Source organism: Thalassophryne amazonica, chromosome 17 (assembly GCF_902500255.1).
Source record: "Thalassophryne amazonica chromosome 17, fThaAma1.1, whole genome shotgun sequence".
In the NCBI taxonomy this organism is placed as follows: domain Eukaryota; kingdom Metazoa; phylum Chordata; class Actinopteri; order Batrachoidiformes; family Batrachoididae; genus Thalassophryne; species Thalassophryne amazonica.
Window position 1 is genome coordinate 41,973,780 of NC_047119.1, and position 19,143 is coordinate 41,992,922.

At 41.8% G+C, this 19,143-nt stretch overlaps 1 protein-coding gene across 6 annotated transcripts in view; it reads left to right on the top strand.

The window, feature by feature from the left end:
* The window catches only part of LOC117529754 (transcription factor 4-like), a 236,245-nt gene extending 217,329 nt beyond the window's left edge, over positions 1–18,916 (top strand). For 5 of the 6 annotated variants that reach the window (XM_034192604.1, XM_034192605.1, XM_034192607.1 and 2 more), the window contains 5 exons: positions 5,822–5,960; positions 8,014–8,167; positions 12,265–12,494; positions 14,006–14,150; positions 18,186–18,916. In XM_034192604.1, coding sequence (XP_034048495.1) covers positions 5,822–5,960; positions 8,014–8,167; positions 12,265–12,494; positions 14,006–14,150; positions 18,186–18,234 — 717 coding nt within the window. In that variant the 3' untranslated portion in view covers positions 18,235–18,916. Of the gene's footprint in view, positions 1–5,821; positions 5,961–8,013; positions 8,168–12,264; positions 12,495–14,005; positions 14,184–18,185 lie in introns of all 6 variants that reach the window. The other variant, XM_034192606.1, reaches the window with a different exon arrangement.
* The last annotated feature ends 227 nt before the right edge of the window (positions 18,917–19,143 follow it).

The window sequence follows — 19,143 nt, forward strand, 5'->3', positions numbered from 1 at the left end:
ACGCATCTGCTCCAAGATGTCATCCAATTTGCGCCTGAATTCAAGAGCCATTGCAGTCTGAGAATGCAATGCCTTGCCCACGTCGTTAATCATGACGGACAAGCAAGGGGCCGTGGTTCTTGATGTCGCTGTTTGCCAATTTTCCGATAGATCAGGGCAGCACATAAGCCAGAAAGTACCAACCCTGTTACCATAAGACCAAATATGAATAAATCCTTGACGTCCTCAACAGAGAAAGGGGCCAAGCATGTAATACACCAAGACCTCAAGGAGTCAAGAACATAGCCCGCAGGATGCGTTCCATCTGGGCAGGTAGGATCCCCTGGTCCTGACCTTCTTGTAGAAAAGATGGTGTCAGTAGTGTTCAGAGACCAGCTGATCAATTCCATGGTAAATCCAATAGTACCAGTATCCAATATAATTTGAGGAATTCAGAGTCTGGTGAAGTAGGGACTTGAAGGTTAAAGCAGACAGCAGAGATAAGGGAGAGTGGAGGAGATGCGACTGCCCTCGTCGGAGTCCCAAGCTGAAACTGAAGCTGTGAGCGTAATTTTTTTTTCCTTGTTTCCATGAAGCGTATTTTCATTTCACTGTTGAAAATTCTAATCAAATTACTTTTTTTCCACAAATCTGATTGGTTAATCGAGTGAGATTTCAGACCGTATAATATTGGGGTAACGGTGGCAAAATATTCAACCCTTTCACATATGGATGTATTAGTCCATGCCCTGACTGGTGTTCTAACGAGATGTCATTCCAGTCGACAAACCAGCCCTCCGTGCAACTGTGCAAGCGCACACTCGCGCAATACTGTCGGGACTTATAACTGACGATTTATGCGACGAAACACAATTCGACAGAACACCGGCTGTGCGCGCTGCTGTGCAGATGTCATAATGGCGCGGTTAGCTGAGAGCGAGAGAAAGTCGCATACCACTGCCGCCACTGAAATGGGTGATTTTAAGCTACCATGCGAAAGTATGGATGTGGATTGTGACACACAATTATCGTTTCACATTTCATGTCTAGTTATTTTTTTGGAAACTTTTTTGGAAACTTTTTTTTGGTTTGTGCAAAGACTAGTGGCTGTAAAAGTGCTGATTTAGTTGACATAGTAACATGAGCGTGTCCAACACTTTATTTTCTGTTTTCTGTATTTGTTATTTTAGAATGTCATAAAAAAAATGAATCTCTCAACATTAAAAAGTATTAACTTTTACACTGTGATGTCATCCAGTAGCGCGGTGCTTCAGTCTGCATTTCGTTCAGTAGCCTTTCAGCGTGCGGCGGTGTGTTAAAATGAGAATAAACAGCTGTTTTTGTCTTTGTTTTTCCGATAAGACATCAAACTGAACTATGGTTTATTTTTCATCTCCTTACTTCTTCTGCTCGGAAACAAATTCATTTTCCCTCCGATGGCGACAATAATGGAAAGCGGCACGCGGAAATAGCAGCAGTGCGGCTAATGTGGTGTGAAATATTACAGCGTACAGAGTTTATTTTTCCTTTTCTCAAAGGTGTTACTGTTTACTGCTGTGGCGTCTCATCTGTTCACGCACGTTTTCTTCTTCTTCACATCTAATCAGTGCAGACACACGCTAACGTGCGCTTCCCACTGATCGACATCATCACAGATAACAACACCTCAGCTCCTGATGTAAATAAACAAAAAGACAGACGTCAGACAGCGTGAAGGTTCAATTCCTGATCGTGGCTGAACACTGAAGTGTCCCTGAGCAAGAATCGGTACGTTGAGTGCAACCCCAAAGGAATACGGGACAGAAGAAGGAGAAACTAAATTAGAACAGAACACAGACAAATTAACCATTGTTTCCTCCAGCTGACAGAAAGGCAGATTCAACTTTGACGTCCACAAATCAAAGGCAACCTGCCAGCCACTTTTTTTTTTCCATTCTGTTTGTTTATGATTCCTGCTTGGAAGTCCAGGGACAGTTTGTGTTACTGTCCCAGTATTATTCAGTTCTCTTTATCTCATTTCTCTCACATTGAAACCGTCAGCAACAGGAGTATAAAAACAAGACATGCATTCCAACACACTTTGTCTTCTTCAGTTTCCTGATTATTGATTGCCTCTTCACTCCAGCAGCCGTTGGTTTCTGAATAGTCTGATACATGTCCAAGCAGATGACCTCAGAGCAAGGAGGTCTCATCCATTGTTGTTGGTTGCAGATATCTCTGCGACACTGATGCCGGTAACGCGTTACTCTAATCTGACCACTTTTTTTAGTAACGAGTAATCTAACGCGTTAATCTTTCCAAATCAGTAATCAGATTAAAGTTACTTCTCCATGTCACTGTGCGTTACTATTATTTTTCATTGTGGGTCGATAGCAGCATTAAACTTGGTCCGTGGGCAGGAGGTCGGGGTTCGACTGAACTGCCCACTTTAAGTGAGCTGTGAGCTTTTCATCCGCGGTTTTTTGCAGCTGCTCGACTCGTCGTCTCCTCTTAAAGCGCGGTGATGAGCACACCTGCACTGAGCTTTACAAAGACATTTTTATATTTTTTTTCCTCCTTTATTTAGAGCTGAGCTGAGCCGCTCCGTATCTGCACGTTAAAACAGCTGATCCTCCGCGACGCGTCAACAACTAACACTATTTTCCACTCAAATGCACCTAAACTCTCTTTCTGAGGACCACATGATGTGAAAACACAATAAAACTTTCTTACCTGTAAATCTGGTCACGTTTTCTGCATAAATAAATGTTATCCATTCTTTGTGCTCAAACGCCAAAGTAGGGGCGAATCCAGATGGAATGGGGGCGTGGGGGAGGGATGTGCCCCCCTCACAACACCCCTGGATTAAAGGTCCAGTTTTGAAGCCTTTTTTTACTACAACTACTAATACTACTTAAAATAATATTAATTTCGACAAGTAAAATATTTAGAGAGAATTTAAATGTTAGAAAAATGCTAGAATTATAAACAATGTAGGTTCGAAATTGCAAGTTTTACTGTTACAGTGAGGTCAACAGTTAAATATGAGGTCAAGAAAGAGGTCTTTATTTTACTTTTTATAAAACAAGTATTTATTTTCATTGAAGTCAAGAAAGGGTGACTATAAAGTAAGTTTTGGCAAAACAGGTATCATTGTCATGTTGAGGTGGCAGAGGGTTGTTGTCGGCAGCTGGGAAAAGTAACTAAAAAAGTAACTAGTAATCTAACTTAGTTACTTTTACAATTGAGTAATCAGTAAAGTAACTAAGTTACTTTTTCAAGGAGTAATCAGTAATCAGTAATTGGATTACTTTTTCAAAGTAACTGTGGCAACACTGCTCTGCGATCTTAACACACCCAACTCTCTGTGAAGTAAAAACAACCCTGCAGAGTGCTGCTCTAGTTTCTGTCAAGGTGGCGTCTGTTGTTTGTAACCACGGAAACCACAGAGATGATGCCATTTGTAGACCAGCTTGGCGGCACATCACTTTGTCGTGTCGTTTCTGTCTCTTTCTTCTTGTCATTGAACTAAATTAAGGAGGAGAGAAAGAAGGTTTGTTAAAATATAAAAGCGTTCATTAAAAATGTACACGGGCCTTGCTGTCGCTGCCGTTTCACGTCTGGGAATCTGAGCGCTGATGAAAGGTTGAGCGCACAGAGGAAATGCGGCGACTGGATGACACTCAGTTTGAAGCTTGCACACTGAGGAGCTGGTGGACGTTTTTGTGATCTCGGTATTGATGGAGAGAGGAGTTTAGGGTGTGGTGGGCACGGCCTTGCACTAAAGCAGGTGGATAGAACACGGGGTGAGTGACATTGAAACAAAGAGCGAGAGATGTCACAACTGTAACATGATGTCATTCATGAGCAGCTTAACACTATCTGATGAATACGCTTAAGTTATTGTGAGGCTAAGCTAGGCTGTTTGACAGTCTGATGCATCTTATTGTGATGTACGAATGGATTCCATTGGTAGACAGTATTTATTTATTTATTAAGCCATGGTTTTGGAGCGCTGTCTTCATTGTGGATCATGTCACATTTCTATCTGATGCCTCAGACTCCTTCATCAGTTCCTTGGCTGTGATCCTGATGTTCTGCATTAGAATAAAAGTTCTATTTGTTAATTTGGATCTCTTTCCTCAGATCTAAAGTCTATTTGGTCCTGAGCTTTTTAGATTTTTCTATAGTAGATTGTACAGCTGCTCATGGTACCATGAACATTTTTAGATGGTTTGTAGCAGCAGACTGGATTTGTGGAGATTTAAAATTTTACTTGGTTGAATTTTTTAATTCCCCCACATATACAGTACTTTGAAAAAAATGTAACGTGTGCCATCAGAGAAAACTAAGTTTGAATGTTTTTCAATAAGGTGTATGTAAACCTTTCTGTACACATATGGTACAGCTACCTGCACAGATTCCTTACATACTATATCACCTCCTGTTGGAAGTATGGAATATGTACAAATATATTATGGGCAATTCTATTGAAATTTGGCCCAAAATATTGTGGTCGAACCTGAGACTAACCCCGGTGGTCACTGAAAACTGACACTTAATTAATGAGTAACCTTTTGGGGACCAAGTTTATATCCCCAGATGGGACGCAAGTCCCCACAATGCAATGAATACAATTATACACACACAAGCACACATGAAGAAAAACCGACTCGTGCCAAAACAGCGAATCGCTGCTGGAAGCCGCTCACTGCTCTGGGAATTAAAACCCCACAATTAAACATACGGACATTAAGATAATTGTGTGTGTGTGTGTGTGTGTGTGTGTCCATCTGTGCAGGACACCCGTTTCTCTGAAAACCTGCATGTAAACCAAAACATTGTCCTTAAAAAAAAAAAAAAAACCCTAGAAAATATCTGTGTCAGACTTGCATGTGAGAACATGAAAACACACACACACACACACACACACACACACACACACACACACACACACACACACACACACACACACACACACACACACACACACACACACACACATACTGTGGATAAAATAGTAGAGTAAAAGTGAGAGAACGGAAATGTTTGTCATAAGGGCAGAGGCTGCCCTCATCAGGCTAAAGACAGAACTGCAGTAGAAAATCAAAGAACGAAAACAGCAAAAAGTAGAAAATAAGAAAATGACAAAAGCATTGAAGCAAAGAGATGTTATAATTGAAGAAAAAGATTTAATTGGAAAATGTAAGAAAATCTGGAAGGAAGGATGGAAGAAAACACAAAGGAAAGAAACAGGAAGGAAGGAAAGAAAGAAGGGGGATGTAACCTAAAATAGGACTAACGGATAAAGAGGAAAAAAGAAAGAATTAAAGAAGGATCAGAGTAAAGAACATGAGAAAGGAAAGAAATAGAAAAGAATAGAATGTAATTTAAAAAAGCAAAGCAAGTAAAAAACAAAACAAGCAAGTAAAAGACAAAAATGCAGGAAAAATGAAAAAAGGAAAGTTAATACAGAAGGAACAAAATAGGAAAGGTGGAAAAAAGGAAAGTAACAAAGGGCTACAGAAAGAACAGACAAAATAAAAGGAGAAACAAAAATTTTCTCTTTTGGGGCAAATATTGAGAATAATTTTCCATCCTTTATCAGCATTAATCTTTGTATCATAAAACTGACAGGAGGAAAAAAGTAATAAAGAATAAAAATGCAGCAACAAGACAAAAATATTAATAATATTAATTTAATAATTTTTAAATTAAAATATAGAAATCAGCAAAAAATGGAGATTGTGTAAATAAAAAAGAATAATAGTTCAAATAACTTTTTTAAAAATTAGTTTATTGATCATATAGTTTTTAAATAAATAGTAACTATGAAGCGTTTTTGGCTTGCTGTGTTTTCCAGGTCGGCTCACACAGAGAAGATGGTGGCGGCGTGGGCAGTCTGCGTGGCGGACACTCAATGGCGGGTCAGGTGTCGGTGCCTCAGCTGCCTGTTCAGTCGGCCACTTCGCCGGACCTGAGCCAGTCTGATCCGTACTGCGGTAAGACGTAGAACCTCGCCGTGAAGTCCTGACTGTATTGACCAGGTTTCTGCATTCTCACAGCAGTCACATGACCTGCCCATGGTGAAGTCTAATAGTAGAGCAAATCAGATTTGGCGTGATGGCACCACAGTGTGAACGCGGCCAGACGTTTCTGTTGAAAGGCGACTTTTTGAGCAGCTGCATTCGTGATGTTAAATCTGAGCTGGCGAGCGCCTAGGAGTGCGCCCGGGCGGGAAGGATTTAACAAGGAGGATGAATGAATTTATATTTTGGAAAGAAGCAGAGAGGAAGAGTGAATGTGAGCGCGCTGTGAAACAAATTAGTCCTAAAGTCGTTTTTAAAGGCCTGAAAATGAGTCTACTGGAGTTAAGCCGACGCCCACAGATGCCAAGAGGGTAATGAGGTGACAAGAGAGAGGCGGAATGAGAGCCAGAGAGAGAAAAGGAGGGAGAGAGAAAAGTGCTGAAAACTAAAAAATAAATAAATTTCACATTATTTGTTTTTGGTCTCCAGCTGCTAACAGTCGTGTTAAATCCTGTTTCTGCATTTTTGCGTTTGAACAGACCAGAAATCCTTAAATGATTTAATTTTTGTTTGTTTGTTAATAATTTTTGTTTGCTGAAGTAGATTTGATCCATGTGGTGCAGTGACGTGGGCAGGGCTATTGGGTTGCTAGCATAGCGGCTTCTTCCTGTCACGGCTATTGTTTTGTTTCTGCTATGATTAGCTCATTTAATGTTAATGTTCATATAATGATTAGCTACTGACTTAGTAGCTAATCATTATATATAAATGTATAACAAATTACTGCGTGAAATCACTGAAGCTTGGTGAATATATGTTAATGAAATTCATTATTTGTTCGTTTTCACCCCAGCTATACACTAACCGGCCCAGCTAACGTGGGAAGCTGTAAAAGAGCTACGATCCCCAGTTTGGGGTCATTGTGGACATAGCACGCTCGCTAACCCTTTAGCAAATAGTTATTTGTGTCTGATTTCAATCAGCAATTACCAGGCGCAGAAACACTGTTATTTTATTTCGTTGGTGTCTGTGATTAAAGCAGCTGTTCACTGGTGCTAACGCTTCCTGTCTTTAAACTTTATTTTTCTTATGGGTTTTTTTATGATTAAAAATTACATTTTTTTTCACTCCAGGAAAAATACAGATGTTCACAAGCAATAACACTTCTTATTTTATGTTGTTTCAGTCTTAAATCTTATTTTATTTTTGTTGATTGATTGATTTGAAATGTCCTTTTCTCTTCGGGGTAGTTTTGTTTGTTTTCATTCACTCATGAAAAACCACAAACACTTTGTTTCTTTTTCTTTGTTTGCTAATTTAAAATTTAAATTTCTTGCCCTCCAGGGTTTTTATGTCTGTCTGATTTTAATCAGTAATTTATAAACACAAACAGGTTGAAATAAAATGTAATTATATATTACATTGGACTTTACACTTTTTGCACAAATACATTTTATTTTTATTGTAAAATTTGAATTCTTTTTGTGAATTGTGTTCTTGTTTTATGTTTAGTTTTCCTTTTGCAGAAGCACAAAGATTTTTCGTGGTTTTATCTCTGTTAAATGACAAAATGAGCAGGAGTAGTTGTGTCTGGGGGGGTTCTGTGAACAGGCTGTCACTCAAAATTGCAAACAACAAACCTACAGCCAGAATAGGTGTGTGTGTGGATGCTTGCATGTGTGTTTTTTGTGTTAATTGAAGATTGCTTGTCTCCTGCTGATGATCCACACAGATGTCAAAGGCTGAGTTCTGGAACTACGCTTGTTTCTCTGTCAAAAGTCTGCTGAGGTGCCGTTACTGGTGTTTTTTATAGAATGCCAGCAGTTTTCACCTCTTATTATTTTGGTGATTGTGGAGTCTGTGACGGCGTTGTTTCAGTTAAAGCTGCTCCTCCTGTAGCTCTATGCTCACGTCACAGAGTGACATAATAATTATGTAACTTATAAAAACACAGTGATGCTGAGGTTTATCCTTTGGATATGGTGTCATGTTTGTTTGTTTTTGATGATGCCTCTCTGTCCCGCAGCTCTCTCCGGTGGCCTTCAGGGTCAAAGCACCTCTTCAGTCAGCTCGGAGATCAAGTCAGAGGATGAGGGAGATGAGAACCTCCTGCAGGATTCAAAAGTCCTGGAACCCAAAAAGGAGGATCCAGACTCCAAGGAGCTCAAAGCTATTGAGAGGTCAAGATCTAGGTAACCCCGCCCACTGCACAGACGCTCGCTTCCATCAAAACCCTCAGCTGGGCTGGGCCGCAGGTTTTCCCAAAACGCTCCCACATTCTTGGTTCCACAAGAACAAAAGCGAGAAAAACGTGCTTACCGAAAATTTAGGGTTCTTTTATTATTGGTGTTGTTTTAAATAACTTAAACTGTTATTAGTATTATTATTAGTAGTAGTAATAGCAGTAGTAGTAGTAGTGGCCACATGGAGTGTGCAGACAGTACACTCTGAGTGCCAGTCCCAAGCCTGGATAAATGAGGAGGGCTGTGTGAGTAAGGGCATTCAGCGTAAAACAAGCCAAAAACAAAGATACAGAGTACAAATCGAATTTCCATACCGGGTCGATCGAGACCCGGTGTCGCAGACTGACCGGTCTACCCCTAAAAATTGGTCCGCCCTGCCTCCACTGTGCATGCGTCATTTCGGAGCTCAGCAGCTCGTCTGAGACAGAGTCTCTTCACCCAAAGCAATCAAATAGATTAATGTGATTATTATAGGTGGGATTACATCAAGGATCAGCTCTAAGTCCTTTCTTGTTTGTAATGGTGATGGACATGTTGATGGATGAGTTCAGACAGGAGTCTCCATGGACTATGATGTTTGCAGATAAATTCATTCATTCAGATGACATTGTGATCTGTAGTGAGAGTAGAAGTCAGGTTGAGTCTAGCCTGGAAAGGTGGAGATATGCTGTGGAGAGCAGGGGAATGAAAGTCAGTAGGAGCAAGGCTGAGTACATGTGTGTGAATGAGAGGGAGCCCGGTGGAATAGTGCAGTTACAAGGCGTAGAAGTGGTGAAAGTAGAGGAGTTTATATACTTGGTGTCAACTGTCCAAAGTAATGGAGAGTGTGGTAGAGAGGTGAAGAAGAGAGGGCAGGCAGGGTGGAGTGGGTGAAGAAAGGTGACAGAAGTGACTTGTGACCGACGAATATCTGCAAGAGTGAAGGGCAAAGTTTACAAGACAGTAGTATGACCAGCTATGTTGTACAGCTTAGAGGTGGCGGCACTAACAAAAAGACAGGAGATAGAGCTGGAGGTGGCAGAGCTGAAGATGTTGCGATTCTCTTTGGGAGTGACAAGAATGGACAGGATTAGGAATGAACATATCAGAGGGACAGCTCAGGTGGGCTGTTTTGGAGACAAAGTCAGAGAGGCGAGATTGCGATGGTTTGGACATGTGCAGAGGAGGGACTCACTGTTGTGAAAGTGTAGTGACACGGACCCACAACAGGGGGCGCAAATGAACGATCAATAGATGAGCCAAAAAAGTAACAATTTAATGTTGTGAAGGTGCACAACGAATATACAGACAATCTCAGAATTTGATAACAGTCAATCCACAAAGGTGACGTGTGGGCAGGCTCGAGGATAGAAGACGTCTGTCCTGAGAAGAGCCGGAACCACACAATTTCCGCCGCCACCGAACCTGGTGAATACTGGAGCCGCCAAGTCCCGAATTCCCAGGTGATCACCGTCCCCGACTGTCGGATCTGGTACTGCTGGCGAAGAGCAAAGACAGTCAAGTGTGGGTGTGTGTACACCCCGTAACAACAACGGTGGGAATTCCACCTCCACCTCTAACACACACTCGTGCAGCGTCTGTTTAACCACTTATCTGACGGGGCGTAGGACGAAACAGTCGCTACCCACGCCGGTCCTCTGGTTGACAGCTGCAACACAATAGCTCTTGGAATTACTTAATGCTGGCAGAGAAAGTTACCTCCATAGAAGTACGATATCTCGGCGATGAGGTGGAGATGACGTCTGGGTTTTATGGAGTGAGATGATGAAGAATGAGTGACAGCTGTCAGGAAATAATGAGTGACAGCTGTCACTCCCGGCTGTGTCCGTGGCGGCAGCGCCCTCTCGTGCCTGAAGCCCGCACTTCAGGCAGGGCGCCCTCTGGTGGTGGGCCAGCAGTACCTCCTCTTCTGGCGGCCCACACAACACTCACGGTATATAGGGAGAAGGATGCTGAGGATGGAGCCACCAGGCAGGAGGAGAAGAGGGAGGCCAAAGAGGAGGTTTATGGATGTGGTGAGGGAGGACATACAGGACAGAGGAAGATACAGAGGACAGGATGAGATGGAAACAATAGATCGGTTGTGGCGCCCCCTAATGGAAGCAGCCAAGAGAAGAAGCAGACAGTAATAATGAACAGTAATAACAAGTTAAATGTTTAACCAAAATGTCTTCCTCCAGTTGAAAAGAAAAATACATGCGTAAATATAGAAATAAATATTTTTTCCAATGAATTATTATAAAATGGAAAAATCCCAAAATATAAATATTTTTCTAATTATGTAACCCAGACCTAATCATTATTATTATTAATGAATAAAATTATTGTTGTTGTTCTTGTTTTGGCTATTACTACTTGTACTAGTATCATTATTGTTATTCTTTCGTTTTATCTATGTGACAATCTTACAGTAATACCTATAATTATTTTTAAACTTCTGGTGGTGAGTGATAAATGTCTCAAATTTGCCTGAAGCTGTTCTTAGTGGTCTGTATTTAGAGAGAAAAATCCTAAATGTCTAGATCTACAAAACCAGTTTATTAATCTCGGGCCTCTCAAAGCCTATTATTATTATTATTATTATTATTATTAGTAGTAGTAGTAGTACAATAAAGTAAGACTGCTGCATTCAAATAAAAATAAAAAAACAGTACATTGTGTTGTTATATTTGTTTGACTAGAAGTACGGAGTGCGAGCGTTTTGGGATCCCAGCCTCTGGACTTTGATGAAGTGACCAATTGTGATGAGAAGCAGTTAAATAAATCGGTTAAAAAGCCGAGACATTTCGTTAAATTAAACTTCCCAGACACCTCTTTGTTTTTGGTTTTTGTTTTGATTTTTCCTCACGTTAATATGGCAGCTGCTGTGTTTTGACATTTTTGTGACACGTGAGGCCATAATAAAGAGGTTTGTGGTGGATGTGCTGCTTGATCCGGTTCATGTCTCCATGGTCTTGAGCCTGGATTTAACTGTTTCTCACACAAGAGAGTAGAGTCCACACTCAATATTCCCAAAGAAGTGCCACCTTGCATTCTGGATCAGAAAATAAACACAAGTCGGCAAAAAGAAGCTTGTTTTTAAAGGCATCAGTTTTTACTTTGTCCACAAACTATCAAAGCCCAAAACTGTGTGGACACTTTTATTTTGAAACCCACTCTTTTGGTGGTGGTGTTTATTTCCTGTCCTGAATGCAGCTGTGTGGCCTTCACTCCTCCCAGGAAAAAGCATCCTGTTTATTTTTCACCTGGAGGATCACTGAAATCAGAACCATTTGGATCCCCGACCCAGAGATTTGACAAATGTTGATGCTGATGGTGTTACTGGTTGTGATGCTGCAGGGTTTGGGAATGTTTCACATAGTTTGTCCAAGCACGAATGGCCAAAACAAGAACACACTGTGACATTGTTGAATTACACTGAGACGTGAGGTCAGCTTCAGTCCTGTTGTCTTTAATCAGTTTCATGGAAAAGAGTCAATTAACAACAATTATTAGTTGTGAGTGGAAGAATCATTTGTTATTTTGGTGTTTTATCTGATGTGGAAACAAATAACTTTTCTGGTTCCAGTTTCAAAATTTTAAAGAGTTTTGGAGTTATGAAGAATTTTTATTTGGTAACATTAAACTGACCAAAAAAACCAAAAACATATGGAATATGATCTTGGATAACAGTGAGTTTTTCAGTTTCTGACACTTCATAGATAGAAGAGTTCAGCTTTAATTATTTTTTTTTCTTTTTTGCTTCTTTTTTTTTTTGTCAGAAACTTTTATATTTACATGTTCACATTTTTTTTTGTAGTCTTGGACTATTCTGGGTTTGGGTCACAGAAGTCTCATGTCTACATGGAAGTAGTAAAGTGGGCAGAGCTGCATAACAAATTAAATTTCACAACATGTTGATTCCCAAACCCTGTTTGTGTTGTAAAGCTCATCATTGACTTCATACAGTCAGTACTGTATGTCACGGTTGTAACAAAATAGAAGAATGTCATATTCAAAACCTCCGATTTCCACATCTTCATTTGTTGCTATAGCAACAACGATGACGAGGACCTGTCTCCAGAGCAGAAGATGGAGCGAGAGCGGGAACGGAGGATGGCCAACAATGCGCGGGAGCGCCTGCGCGTCCGTGACATCAACGAGGCATTTAAGGAACTGGGCAGGATGGTTCAACTCCACCTGAAGAGCGACAAACCTCAGACCAAGTTACTGATCCTGCACCAGGCCGTGGCTGTCATCCTGAGTCTGGAGCAGCAAGTCCGAGGTTAGTTCCACTGCAACGGTTAACAGCAGCCACCTGAATAGGTTTATCATCATGCTGTTTAACTAACATAAGATGCTTAATTAACACCGGATTACAGCAAAATTAACAAAGAAACTGTCAGAGCTCTAGTCTCAAACTGCTCCACTAATTAGTAGTTTGTTGAGTGATGCTGCAGAATTCTTATCATCTGTATAGCCTTTTTTCTATTGAGTTAAATTTGTCTCATTAATATCTGCAAATGCACATAGGGTGAGCTACAAGTAGTCCTTGATTTGCACACGTGTTTTGCGATCCACAAACACAAATTTCTGATTTGTAACTTGTGTGTTGGTTTTTATAAATAAATGCGTATTTGTAAATATATAATTTTTTCATTTGTTCAAAAAAGGCATTTGCAAAACTGAAAATTCTGTTTGTGAAGTGTGATTCAGCATTTGTGGATCACCGATCACACACATTCATTGCTTTGCTCAGTTACGCAATATTGAGACATTCTGAGCACAAAAGTGCTCAGAGGTTCACAAACGTAGGTCGGTATTCACACTCCCATCCAGTAGATGGCATTGTTGTTCTATGCATTTTGACAAAGGGGAAGTGATCGATTGTCATGGTAACTGTTCCGGATATGGGAAAATATCTGGACCAGATACCATGACAGTCTGTCCACAACACGTATTTTTGTTACAAACCAGGAAGCAAAAAACACAATTTAAAAAAACCAAGTCGGACATAAACACACTCCATAAATATCTAAATATCATCTGAAAAAACACACAGATGGAAAACTTACCAACTAACCTGACCATCTGTTAAGCAAGTTCTTCATGGAGGTGAAGCAAACAGGTCTGACTATGAGCCGTTAGCAGCTTTCATATTCAGGCGATACTGTAAGTTTGTGTTCATATATATATATATATATATATATATATATATATATATATATATATATATATATATATATATATAAAATTGCCATATACTAAACAAATTATTAACCTGTCTTCCTCTGTCTGTACAGGAATATCAGACCTCCATGTTTCGACGTACTGACAACACGTCGGTCTGATATTTCCTCATAAAAACCTTGCGGTCAGTTAATACAACTTTAGTATTTTGTGTTTAATATGACAACATGTTTCAACTCCAAGAACAAAGTTATTTTTACAGAAATACTGGAGGTTCTTAAAAAAAAAAGGGTAAATTGAGTCCCAGTTTATAAGAAAGATTCAGGATAAATTCTTCACGCTGTTTAGAAGAGTATATGAATTTATTAACACAAATATGTGTAGAATTGTACAACGTTCATCCTTGTTAGTTGAACAAACAATTGTTTTATTTATTATTTTTTAGTAGTGAATTAGATTCCTCAGTCCTGTTAAAAATTACATCATGTTAGCGTCACATTGCTGTACGTGCACCATTGCAGGTGCTCCAGTTGGGGGCAGCACCGCCTGTGGATTTATGTAGATTCTGCTTCCCTGACCTGTTGATGTGTTTCTCTTCCTGTCCAGAACGAAACCTGAACCCCAAGGCGGCCTGCCTGAAGCGCCGTGAGGAGGAGAAGGTCACTGTGACGTCGGACGGCACTCCTCTCTCATTAGCTGCTGCCCACCACGCTGCCACCATGGCTGACGGCTCCAACCCCATGGGACAAATGTAAAACTCGGCAACGCCTCCTCCCTGTGAATGGTCAGATTTCACTTATAGATGCCTCCGTCCTGCACACCCTTCTTAATTCATCAGCTCAATCAATACCACGACTCTCCGTCATGTATCAGTTATTGATACTGCTGATGTTTATTAATGCACAATCCCCATCTGAAAAAATATGTGACGCTAAACAGTCTCCATATTAGCAGGAATCAAGCAGAATCAGCCGGAATGAAAAAAGATCAGAATTCGTGCTACATTCAGGGGGGACTGTCATATAGACAGGAACTCTTCAGATACTGAGACTGTGCTTCAAAGCCCCCCCCAATGATTCTTGCACATTCTGTGTGTATTAGACCCCATCACACATAGGCCAATTGAGGCCAAATAGTGTCAGAATGACATATCTAGCCACTGTTGGGAAGTGTTGAGGTGTCTCAGAGCAGTCTAGATAGTTGGTCCCGAGTGTTGCACTGTTCAAAACACTCGTTGCACTGTCGAGATGGGACGCACATTTGACGGTGGTCTATGTGCAGTTTGTGCACCATCTGATTGCAGTCTACATATTCTGACAGCGATATAACAGCATTTGAAATGATCTGATTGTGGTTGATTGAACTCTGAGATGGATCGGTCACAGCAAAGCCTGCCAGCATGTCCTGCTTGTGCCACGTATGTCCACCTCCACTGGACTGTTGATAAATGGACTACCAGGTCTGTTAGAAAAGTATCCGACCTTATTATTTTTTTAAAAAACCATATGGATTTGAATCACGTGTGATTACATCAGCCAAGCTTGAACCCTCGTGGGCATGCGAGAGTTTTTTCACGCCTGTCGGTGACGTCATTGTCCTGTGAGCATGCCTTGTGGAAGGAGTGGTCCAGCCCCCTCCTCTGAATTCCTTTGCCTGAGAAGTTGCTGAGAGACTGACGCTGTGCTTGATCAAAATTTTTTCAAAAACTGTGAGGCACATCCGAGTGGACACCATTCGAGAAATTCAGCTGGTTTTCTGTGAAAATTGTAATGGCTGATGAGAGATTTTGGATTGTTTCTATCGCTGTAAGGACTTCCCACGGAGCGGGACGTCGCACAGTGCTCCGAGGCAACGTCGTCATCCTGTTTCAAGCTGAAAACCTCCAAATTTAAGCCTCTGTTGATCCAGGACGTCGTGAGAGAACAGAGAACTTTCAGAAGAGGTCGGAATCAGCAGTTTATCCGGACATTCCACTGTTAAAGGAGATTTTTTTAATGAAAGACGTGCGGATGGATTGGCGGCGCGGCGCGCCCACCACAGGAAAAACACCTCCGTTGGAAGCCTTAAGGACAAGTTGGAACATGCCCTGCTGTTAAACAATTTCTCAGATACTCACTCAACTGAAAGCCACCAAAAGCCGCCTGGATTTTACAAATGGTTATCAACACGGAGGTGTTTTTCCTGTGGCGGGCGCGCCGCGCTGGCTGCGAGCCGACGCACCAATCCGTCCGCATGTCTTTCATTAAAAAAAAACTCCTTTAACAGTGGAATGTCCGGATAAACTGCTGATTCCGACCTCTTCTGAAAGTTCTCTGTTCTCTCACGACGTCCTGGGTCAACAGAGGCTTAAATTTGGAGGTTTTCAGCTTGAAACAGGATGATGATGTCGCCTCTGAGCGCTGCGCGACGTCCCGCTCTGTGGGAAGTCCTTACAGCGATAGAAACAATCCAAAATCTCTCATCAGCCGTTAAAATTTTCACAGAAAACCAACTGAATTTCTCAAATGGTGTCCACTCGGATGTGCCTCACAGTTATTGAAAAACGTTTGATCAAGCACAGCGCCAGTCTCTCAGCAACTTCTCAGACAATGAAAATCCGACGAGGGAGCTGGACCACTCCTTCCACAAGGCGTGCTCACAGGCGAATGACATCACCAACAGGCGTGAAAAAACTCACGCATGCGCACGAGGGTTCAAGCTTGACTGATGTAATCACACGTGATTCAAATCCATATAGTTTTTAAAAAAAATAAAACTGTCAGTTTCTTTTCTAATAGACCTCGTAAATGCACTGCCTTTATATAGCACTTTTCCATCTGCATCAGATGCTCAAAACGCTTTACACATCAATGCCTCACATTCACCAAGATGTTAGGCTGCTGCCATGCAAGGCGCCCACTACACACCGGGAGCAACTTGGGGATTAAGGACCTTGCCCAAGGGCCCTTAGTGATTTTCCGGTCAGGCTGGGATGTGAACCGAGGATCCTCTGGTCTCAAGTCCAACGTTTTAACCACTAGTCCATTACCTCCCCCCATCACCTCCCCAAAGGTGTGGCTGATATGTAATAACATGTATATGGCACCCATTCGTCATGTGCAGTCGATGTGAACAGCATGAAATCAAACCGAAAGCACCGTGCGCCACTACAGGTCAGTGCGTCACACAGCACCACAGATCTGAGCAGGCTGTTTTACCTATAATAGACCTTACAGTACAGATACATTCAATTCTTCTCCATGGGCAACATAATGATGATGACACGGGCAGATGCACACCAACGCTGTCTCATGCACATTAATGCATCATTGGGCACGTCAGGGGCTCAGAGCTGAACAGGTCTCACTACTGTAATATACATATTATTACTTGATCGCCATCTAACTCTGTATGAGGTATGACTTGGAACTGTTTTGCCAGCCCATGACAACATTATTAAACATGAATATCATGTCCGGCACGGCTCCAGCAGTGTTTCACAGCGTAGGGCGGACAGGAGCCAGGGACCACTGCCTGTGGTGAAAACACTCTCACCCGGCTGCTGTGTGCTGGAAACAACCACGGCATAAATGAATCCCTTGTGACATGCCAAACAGACATCGCGGTGTGCAGAGTTGCGTTGTGCTGCCTATGCTGAAGTGAGCCAAACAAAAAAGAAATTAAACTTCACCGGAAAGGCTGCATCTGATGAATGATGTGCGCATGGGAAAGCTTGGCCCACTGCCAGCACAGTTTAGCAGCAAAAGGTATCCAGTGGCTGACAGTGGCACACACAGCAAAGTTTAGCACACAGCAATGTTTAGCAGCAAAAGGTGTCCAGTGGCTGACAGCAGCGCAGGCTTGGGCCGGCAGGGACTGTGTAAAGGGAGGACACGGCGCTGCCTCCCACTCCAGTCCCATGTTTCCCATCCAGACGTTTGGACATCGGGCAGTCTTCAGCGCTTTTTATGGCCGTCTGACAGACGTCTGTGTCATCTATCTGTTGTCTAAATACACTTTGGATGCAATCGTGCAGGTTTGGATGAGGCAGTCTGGACAGGATCCGCCCACAGCCCTCTTTCCCTCCCGACTGTGTCCGGATTATGCCCATTTTTGCCATGTCAGACTGGATCCTGCACATTCTTACTATGCTTTCAAATGCAGTTTAAATGTATTTGGACCACAGTAGGAATACCTGGAATGCTGTTAGAATGCTGTAAGAATAATAAGAATGCACCTTGAATGCCGTACGAGTGCAGTTCATTTGCCATCCGTAGTCTGGTTGGATGGCAGTCGAGCTGCACTCGAGGTGCATTCCGGTTCATCCGTGGCACATTCGGCATATTCTGGCAGGATTAGAAGTGGCTGACCATTTCGATTTTCAACCCGAACAGAGTATGCAGTCAGAATACATTTTGAATGCCGTTCGATATGTCTCCACTTCAACTGCACCTCGAATGTTTTGAGCATGAGCAGAACATTCAGCCAGGAATGGGTCCGAGTGTTTGGAATGCACTCAGAATGCAGTCAGAGGTTTTAGAATGCTATTCCACTGTTCCGGAATATACGGTGAATATTCATCCCAATGGCATTCCGCCTCTGTTGTGACTGGGGTATAAAAGATTAACTGTGAAATCTGTGACATTGATGAAAACTGAGTTTGAACATTTTAAACCAAGCTGTACGTAAACCTATCTGTTGTTTTTATAAAATGTGTTTTGAAGCGCTGTGTTCGTGTAAAACGCATGTTTCCTACATTACCGAATGTTGATGCACAACCTCAGTAAAATGATCTTCCTTTTTCCAGGTCCAACTTGCCAGAATTCATCAAGATGATGAGTGACCACTTCCTCTGATGGCGTTTCCATGACAACCCAGCAGCTGATCAAAGTGATGCGGACACTCCAGCGGACCAATCAGCCTCTTTCAGTCCTCTCGTCTGTCTCCGACCCTCCTCTTCACCTTCGGCTCGTTCTTCTGTCGAGAACAAATTGCAAAATCTCCTTCAGCAGTCTCGCCATCTTGTCGCGTCTCCAGCTGGACTCGATGCTGCTTCACGGAGATGATAAAACGGACCCACAGCGTGGAAGAACCATCAGTTTATGGACAACAGTGGACTAGCAAACAGCTTTGGAATCAGTCTAATAAATTCCTCTATTACGACTGGATTTATCAGCATTCCCCATTTGAAAGAACAAAAAGAATTCATTATATATAAATAAATATATATGTGAGAAAATGAGGAAAAAAGAGAAGAACTTGTTTAAAAAAATCTGTTTGGAGGTGAATAGTGTGGCGGGATTAGGGACGTTTTTCACAACAATCAACACATATCACAAAATGTTTTAGAGATTTTTCTTTATGCATATTTATGGGGCGTCAGTACCATCTTTGACTGAACGGCAGGCTAGTGCCATCCTGTGGACGAAGCCTGATCACTCTGTGGATGCCGAGGAGTCGGACGAAGTTAGCAAAAAAATATTAATAATAAGGTTCCCCAGACTCCCGTCAGAACATTTTCAGAAGCGTCTAAATTATGACAAAAGAAACCGGATTTTCTGAGGCGCTTCAGTGGCTTTGATGTAAACAAATACATCAGTGGAACAAGAGGGGCTTTTATTTTGACAGGATGTTTGTTGACTATCATTGAACAAGAAAAAGAACATGGTGTACATGTCATTCTCTGTCTCACGCATTTCCACACAAATCCTTCAGAGGATCTGAAACAAGAATCGGAAATTTTGTTTTATATTTTCCTGATAAAC